Here is an 8,987-nt window from a genome sequence, read left to right as displayed (position 1 = left end):
TACGAGGAAAAACCCATTTAATCATATTGCAGTTGATCAATGGCTCTAATCATATCTGTTTAAGCATCTATGGATTTCAAAGCACAAAAAGAAAACTATATACATATCAAACAATTATCACTACTATGTTATTTACAAGAGATGCTCAATTTCCAGATACACAAAAAGACCAATTCTGCAAAAATTTACATGATAAGCATTCTAGTAGCAGACTTGACAAAATATATCCTTTGAAGACAATACAGCATTCAACACTCAGGGCAGTGAAAACATTGAAAATTGATTTAACTACGGACTTGCTCTCTGATAAAATGGCTACTTACATTTACTTCTCAATTGTGGAATTTGCTGTTGGAAAAATGTCAGCAGCTTGAATTATGTCTATATTAGTTTACAACATCATTACCAAATGGCGCACCTTGGGCTGCCAGAGTATGGCTCTGTTGATGACTATCTCAATGAGATTTTTCACTTGCTATGATCCTTCTAATGAAATACTAGGCAGGCTCACGAGGACGAGTCACCCAAAGCGAACTCAAAGCTCGTAGTCGTTGGAAGTACTCCCCCAAGGCAAGCAGACCTCGAGCTGCCTGACGTGTTGTTAAGATCAGCAACATCTGTTGCAGAGCTATCTGGCGAAGATGATCAGCCTGTTTATTAAAAGAGTTCTATAGTTAGCAAAATATGCCCACAAGAAGAGGTGTGCAACAATACCATGAATTATAACTTCTATTTCATCCATGACAAACAAAATAAATAAAAATAATGTGTGGTCACTTCAGTTTAATTTGCATACAAAAGCCACTCAATTCTGTTATGTGATCTAACAAGGTCACTGCTTCAACATTTTCTTAAAACTTCAGCAAGATTCAAAAAAAAATTATAATCTAACTTTTTCACCAAAGATGACCCATGTGACTTAAAATTATAGGTTCATACAAACTCCATAAGGACAACTTTGCCCTACAAGTCCGGTAGTCAATTAAAATTGGATATGGATCACATTGCCTTCTAACTTAATCAGTCTTTCCAAAGAACTTATGGAACATGATTACCTCCTAAACCAAGAAATACTAGTATCATATTCATAAACAACAATATGATTTCATATCAAGTTGAAAACAATAGAAAAAAATCTCAAGTTTAAATCAAGGGAGTTAAGAATTTAAACTCAAACCTATTCTCCTGTCCTCAGCAAAATGAGGTATTAATTAACGTCAGAGGGGGTTGGTTAGAATGTAAAGATGAACATATATATTTTCACTCGCTGCCTCATCAGAGCTTAGGGTAATCATAACCATTTCTACTTCAGCAAGTCTTTAATCACCGTAGAAACTAGAAACAAGTATCAAGTAGGGGATGAGACAGATTACGGTGAAAATAATAATAAATTTGAAAAATACAAAAAGAAACAGTGACAATTATGCCAGTGCATAAAACCAAGGTATTAGAGGAGACTGATACAAGTTCAAACGTTGTGGTGTTTAACATTCATGGGAGACCAATAGTTAGCAGTCAAATCATATCATACGCTAGAGTGAAAGATAGAAGGGCACAGAAAATCAATGTCAGCTTAAGATTGAAACTTCCACTTTATCTTCTAAGAAGGTCAATCATTAAAGAAGTAGAAGACTTTGCGTGACAAAAGAATGATATCGAGAGAGGGAGAAAAATGAATTCCAGCAAGGAGGACAAAAGACCCTTCTGTTAAGAAAATATCCACAAGTAAAGCTAATGCTAAAGCAAATAAGTTTTTCAATTCATTCAAAATTTGGCTGAAGAAAATCCTTAAAATAAAAACATTATTATAGTTAGAAAGTAATGTAGAAGAAATATGATTAAGTTCACGTTTTATTCAAAAAAGATGGACAGCCTCAGTTGAATTTGAACTGAACAAAATTTCAATTGTTTTATCAACAACCTCAATGTTTAAACTGAATAAAGATTTCAATTTTATAATCAAATTCCCAAATGACGGGATTTATACAAAATGTTTCATATAGTCCCCTATGAAAAAAATTTCATTCGAATTAAACATGCTATATATTAGTCTTTATCAACAAGTTAAAAGAATCAATATTTCATTGAGGGGAAAATGCTTACTGAGAATAGAGAATGTAGCAAGAAACCAAATCTTTTAAGCATGTCCTTTATGTGCAATGTGAAAGACAACCCAAGAGACAGATTAGCTGAGATGCAATGTGGTCAAAATTGACATCATTACATTTCATGCTGTCTAATGGATCATCAGAAATGGATTCAGATCCTTTCATATTCATGTTGAAATGCTCTATCATGTTTTATATTCTCCATCCTTAAATTCCAATATAATGGTTTACATTTTACCTAAAAATTAAATTTAAATTTTCAATGCAGTGTGTCGTTTGATAAATCTAGATCATTGATGTTGCTAACTTAATGATTAAGATTGTGCCAGCATGACCTGTCAAGCTATCTAAAACATGAGGAACTCGAATCCATTAAAATTACCATTTTTGAAGATTCAATCACTTTGTTCCAATTCAAATCTGATTCAGACTAAAAACTGTTTGAAGAGGATGCCCAATATTACCTGCTGTACAAAGCGGACCAGACCTTCCAGCTTCTCCATTGCTGTATCCATTTGTGGCAAATGACTGGCTTCACCCAATCGACCAGCCGCTACAGCCTCAGCTAAAGTTTGCTGGAGTTTCTCCATACCTTGTGAAAGAGCATCTTCCGCTTGCTGACATGATTGTTTAAGATTGCAGACATCCAAAAGTTGTTGGTCTGTCAAGGGCTCAAGCTGAGGCTTGAGAATCTGTAATTTAAACTTTACTTACATCTCAGAATAATATTTAATGAGATTTTTAAAAAAACGGCTATAGAAAGTTCTATGAAAGAAATGCAAGGTAAAGTGGGTACTTTGACAAATGCAGTCACCCTTCTAACAAAGTAAGAAGCAGAACACATGAATCCAATAGGAGAACACTCATCTAAAACCATACACAGCCACAAAAAAATGCTGGTTATTTATAGGAGTCCAGATTGCATGGATATCTCTGAAGTTGCATGTCTTACATCCAGGAATGAATTTCACAAGAGTCTCCCTACGTGGAAGTTTAGGCCACTATCAGCCTTTGGGATGTGTAATGGTTGACCTACTTGCTTTTGGCAAAAAGAAAAGTGCATCATTCAAAATTCTGACATAACTTGATAGATAGAACATACATGACAAAGCAGCCAATGCCCATAGAATACATAAACTTACTATTCAACTATGAGAGATATCTAGATTCTCCTGAAGAGAATCAATGATCCCTTATGAGAACAAATAAAAAAATCCATAGCAAAGGAAATATGTCAATGACTAAAAAAAAACTGACATAAAAGAGCACTAACTAGATCCCTCTAATATGCAGACTAAAGCAATCACTAAAATTGCATGGGATAGAAAATTTGAAAATATAACCAAAGCATTTTCATGAAATGACAAGCTGCAAATGGGTGAGATCAAGTGGTCCAAATTAAAGCAGAAAGGTGTTAGAACGGGATGGATATGTCCTAGGCTCCGATTCTTTTATGTGACTGTACAGGTGTGCGTATACAATCTTAACAGAACTTGCAATGAGAGAAGCCTTGTGAGCTAGGATACACTTTTTATTCTGGTTCAATACACTAACAGTAAATCAGACAAACAATCTTAAAGCTTATTCCAATATATGAACATCCTCAACAACTTAAAACAACTAATATGTTCATTAACGCGTCACCTTAAGAAGCTCTGAAGGGCGAAATCCTCCTATCCACAAGAAAAACCTCTCTGCTGATGATTTCCACATCCCAGACATCAGATAGAAAACATCAGCTTTTGCAGCAGTTGCTTTCATGCGAAAAAGTTCAGAATAGTGATTAATTCCACTTTCTACAAGTATGCGCAGTTCAATATCACTTATATGGGCATTCAAAGCAGTCCTCAGATCGCCAATTTGTCTATTTTGTTCTTCCAGCCAGTGTCCATATTCCATCTCAAAAGTGGCAATCCCTGCAGAACCTTTAGTGTGGGCTTATAGTTGAATTGAAGAAAATAAAAAAGTAAATAAGAAAAAGGAAAAAAAAAGAGCAGATAATATATGAGAATTAAAAAGAGAACATTGGCACATCAACATTTAAGAATTTGAGTCTAAAATCAAGTAGACACAAATGTATACATTAATCACTGGCTTCAGTTTAGGGTCGTAGAACCACAATTTGCTTTCATTCTCATTCAATTCAAGTTCAATACTGTTCTCTTTCAAATAATTTCATAAAACAAGTTCATACTTATATGAGCATTTAACTTTAGAACAGCAACATATTACCTCAAGTTTCCTTATACTTTAGCAACAACTAGCGAAGCCATGTTCAGAGCAAGGGAGGCAACTGCACTCCATATTCTTTTGGAAATTTTGTAAATCAACATTATATTTGATGGAAAAATTATAATTACTTAAAAATCAATTGCCCTTCTGATTTCCTCTTTTCTTTAAAGAGAAAAAATTGCTTCCCTTAATTACCAATTCTGTCTTCGCCCTTGAATCAAGATAAAAAGAAATCTAGAAGCATCAAAAACTACTTAGAATGCAGATAGATTAGAAATGTAATCACAACAGTGTTGCATAAACTTGTATTTAGAGCTTATTGCATTGAATATTTAACAATGTAATTAGATTGCACAATGCTTGTCAAGACAAAGTCCCAACTTTCTAGCAAGTCACAGCATTCGTCCCAATGTCAATTGCTATACCAAACAGAAAATGAGAGGCATACAACTTTAAATGGAAAAATTAACATAGGAAGTGAGATCAAAAACAAGGTAATGATAGTACCAGCATGTTGGTAAACAAACCTGAGTTATTTGGTCCAGCAAACCCCAGATGACTAGTTTCTACTCCACCGCCTATGTATAGACCCTGCAATAAAACATACATATCCTTAAATTGATTGAGAAGGGAGAAAGGAGGTGGTTTATTGATAAAGAAAATATTGATTTGCTCAATATTAATCCATGCCTGTTGCCTGGCCCTTTCAAGTTCCTGCTCTATTTGAATAAGCTTCAGACGACTTGATTCTAACTGCTGAACGTACGCCTGTGAAAATTGTAAATCAGATCAAATTAGTACAGCAAATCACTTATTGAATGGAGGTTTTCAGTTTCAGTATCATACCTTTTTCCGCAAACGACTTTTACGAGCAGCCTCACGATTTTGTGCAAGACGTCTTTGTACCTGTAAACATTGAAATGTAATTTGAAAATCAGCTACTCATGTAAATTTACGAAGGGGAAGAGAGATAGAGATAGAGATCATGAAACTTGCCTTATCGATGGGTTTAGTTGCTTCTTGATCGTATTTGCTAGACGGTCCAAGAGTATTCTGTGAAGTATCTTCTGACTAGACAAATAATGTTACATGCTTTAGCATATAAATAGAAAAATGGCCCAAGAAACAAGGAATAAGCATGAATTTTAATAATATGTACCTGATTGTCTAGTTTTGTGTCCACTGCTATAATTATCGATTGAGATGAATTTGGATCGCCAGCTACAAACATTGATGTGGATGCATTTGGAATTCCATTACTCTTAAAGGGTTCTCCCCACATGCCAATTTGGTGGATAGGCTCGTATATGCCCATCCTTCCGGAGGAGACAAACTGCGTAGATGGGGAATTCATGCTTCTTGTACAGATGATAGACGTAGCTCAATATGCTTTGAAGGTAACTGCTGATATGTGGTAAAAATTGAAGATCAAATCAACAAACGGTTCATACAAGCACACTAGGATAAGAACGTTGATATCATCATGCATGAACTGAGTTTTAAAAAATATATATAATGCAATGAGACGCAGACTGACTAACTTTTTAATACTGAAAATGCTGCAGTGTAGAATGATGAATCCCTCAAACGCTCAAGAGCTAAATGTTGAGAGTGCAACAATTTACATGACTCCACGACTACACATATTATGGTACCAAAGTACGAATGAAATGCCTTTCTGCATAGCATCATTCATGAGTGTTTTCCTGGCCATTAATTGAATCTACGGTGTCAAAGATAAGCGAAGTTTATAGTAAATGAAGGATGAACTGTTTCTTGTGCAAGTGGCTAGGTGCCACCGTTCCACCAATGGACATGCTCTGCCAGTGTACAGCGACATGAAAGAAAAAATTACTTACTGAGCATCAAAAACCTAATATTTTCCTTTTCTCTTATGTCCAGGTTCCACCCTAATCCACTAAGTCATTTCCAATATTGGATCTCACTATTTACTTGTCTCCTTTGACGTGCTTATGGTGTGGACCAATTTGGTAATGGTTTCACATCATAGAAAGGAATCTCCAAACGTATTGTATCTTTAACCATGACCACATTATTTAAGCGAGAACTCTCCGAAATAAAAAATAACTAAAGGAAGAAAAGAAAGAAATAGCAAGAGGTTATTTGCTCGAAAATTAGAGAAAAGAGCATAGAGAAACGAAAAAGAAAAAAAAAAGAGGGGTTACCTAGATGGTTGTAGAGCTCATACTATGAAAATTTCTAATCCACAGTTTAAGGAATAAGGAAATAAATTTCATTGGTCCTATAAGTGGACGAGCATCAAGAACCAACTCCTGAGCAGTGAAAACACTTACCCATCAACACATTAGTAGTCATGAATCAGGATGTTCTAGAACAATAAAATCAGTAGGGAAGGATAGGATGATTACGAACAGGAGAAAATAGAAGCCAGCAGAATGAGAATTAAAGTAAGCCAAACGAGGAAATATGTATATGAAGTTACCACAAAGAGAGGGTCAACAAGAACAGAGTAAAACAAGCAATCTAAAGGTGTAAACTCTCCATTAAAAACATCTAATCAGATATTTTCCGTTGTCAACTTATATAACATCCAACAAAGCAAATGCTGTAGCTAACTATTCAACTACAAATGCCAAAACAAACAAAAAGAAATTGCTTCTCATAAGTTCACCATGATGTGCCACTTTGCACTAAAGCAGAACACCACCACCATAATTGAAATAAGTGGAAGAAAAATAAAACTTCTTCACTCAACCAATAGCAGAATTCATAATTTCAGAGTTTCACTTCGAAATTCTGATGATATACTTCTCGATAAACTAGAAACTCGGTATTGGCAGTCGAAGAGAAAAAAAGAAAGCTAAAACGTTAGTAGCAAGAAAGACCAATTCTTCAATTAAGCAACGATTTGTCAGCTTCATAATCCAAACCATAGTTCCATCCCACAAAAATAAATCGAAGACCCAACATCTTGAAAGCAAAATAATAATCAAAACCATAGTAACTCAATACAAACAACCCTTCTAGCTATTGGATATTTGCATAAACAATAAAGCAAGAATTCACATACTCATGAAGACCATAAACAAACACGCAGAACACGTAAAGAATAGAGTCTGTAAATATTTAAATAAAGAAAATCACTTTGTTTCAATTTAATTAAGTTCAGCTTCCTTCAAGATACAACTACTTCAGTAACTGAACAGCTTTCTCAGCTTAAGAGTACCCACAAAAACAGAACTTCAGTCCCCTATTCTTTTCTTTTGACTTCACGCAGCTTTCTTAGCAACCAAACAAGCTTTCTTGATAACAGAACACAAAAACCAAGACCAAAAGTGGATTTGAGGAAAAGAAAAAAAAAAAGAGAAAAAAAAAATTAAAATCACCAACCTTTTCTTTGTTATATGTATTGAAGTCAAAACAACATGTTTTAGAGAGTTTTCCCGCGTCCAGAAACAAGAAAAGGAGAAGGAAGAATCGAAAGAGTTAATTGAAACCCTAAAAATGCAACTAAGAGTTGTTCATGTAATTGTGTGAATAGAGTGTGTCCCATCATCATTTCCATCAAAGAATCATTCTGGCAACACCACAGCTTAAAAGAGACTCTCCTTTCTCCGCCCCCCCCCCCCCCCCCCCCAACTGTTATTTCCTTTCTTTCTTTCTTTTTTTCTATAAATGAATTAAATATTTTTTACTTATTTATTTGAATTGTTATACAATTTGTACCAGCAATTCCACTCGCACTATCTCCTCTTGTCTTCTTTTTTTTTTTTTTTTTACTGCCCTCTATCATTTAATCATTTGTTTTGTCTCTGAATTTAATATGATTTAGCCGACAGTTCTTCCATTTAATTTTTAATTAAAAGCAATAAGGAGGACTAAGACTTTCTCGGCAATTAATATGACTAATTAAGAGCGTAAGATTCTTATTTATTTAAATATTCTTTAATACAGTTCAATATTAAAATTAAAATTTAAAATTATAATTAAATTAACAGAAATTTTTTATTAATTTTCTCTATACATTTAAAAAAAATATTTTATTACACAACAGATAAAATGTTATTCTTATTTTTTTAATGTCTATTAAACTCTTTTAAATAAATAAAAATTGCATATACCACATTTAATTTAATAATAAAGTAACGCTAGAATGGATACTAAAATTTAAATTAAGTTCTAAAAAAGTATGAACTTTTAATATTAATTTAATATTTTCTTCAGTGAATTATTAATTTAATATTTTCTTCAGTGAATTATTAATTTAACTTTAAAAGTCAATTAAAGTCTTAATGTGATGTAATTGCAAATTAATTCAATAAAATTAAAACTCATTTTCTAATGGATAAATATACATTTAAGCTCCTGAATTTATCATGTTTTTACAATTATCCTTTATTTTAGTTTAATTGAGCCTCTCAACTTTGTAACAATCAAAAATATTATGCGCCCACATTAAACCGTTGTTTAAAGAAATTTATATTTGTTTAAATTACTTTTATTATAAAATAAATTAAAATAATAAAAATAAATAAATCATCACTTTCTTCTTTTAATTCTTTTATCATTATTTTACTTTTCCTTAAATCACCAATTCCATCAAAAAATAAATTCAATCTCTAATTAAATAACACTATATAAAAACTCAAACTTTACCTTACCTAA

General features: G+C 33.2%; 1 protein-coding gene across 3 annotated transcripts; it reads right to left on the bottom strand.

Annotated features, from left to right (window-relative positions):
* Positions 1–74: 74 nt before the first annotated feature.
* On the bottom strand, positions 75–7,947 carry LOC8279931 (transcription factor TGA1). 3 transcript variants are annotated; one of them, XM_048376464.1, is made up of 9 exons: positions 7,713–7,947; positions 5,500–5,744; positions 5,337–5,411; positions 5,187–5,246; positions 5,031–5,108; positions 4,868–4,931; positions 3,753–4,024; positions 2,573–2,812; positions 75–650 (listed from the first exon to the last, which is right to left on the bottom strand). In XM_048376464.1, the coding sequence occupies exons 2-9, from the start codon at positions 5,692–5,694 to the stop codon at positions 498–500; spliced, it is 1,137 nt and encodes a 378-aa protein (XP_048232421.1). In that variant the 5' UTR covers positions 5,695–5,744; positions 7,713–7,947; the 3' UTR covers positions 75–497. The 3 variants fall into 3 exon arrangements, with proteins under 3 accessions (XP_048232421.1, XP_048232423.1, XP_048232422.1); XM_048376466.1 differs by having other exon boundaries at positions 2,573–2,800; XM_048376465.1 differs by having other exon boundaries at positions 5,500–5,741.
* Between the last annotated feature and the right edge of the window lie 1,040 nt (positions 7,948–8,987).

The sequence above is a fragment of the Ricinus communis genome, chromosome 7 (assembly GCF_019578655.1).
Source record: "Ricinus communis isolate WT05 ecotype wild-type chromosome 7, ASM1957865v1, whole genome shotgun sequence".
In the NCBI taxonomy this organism is placed as follows: domain Eukaryota; kingdom Viridiplantae; phylum Streptophyta; class Magnoliopsida; order Malpighiales; family Euphorbiaceae; genus Ricinus; species Ricinus communis.
This window is presented reverse-complemented; position numbering and strand designations above follow the sequence as displayed.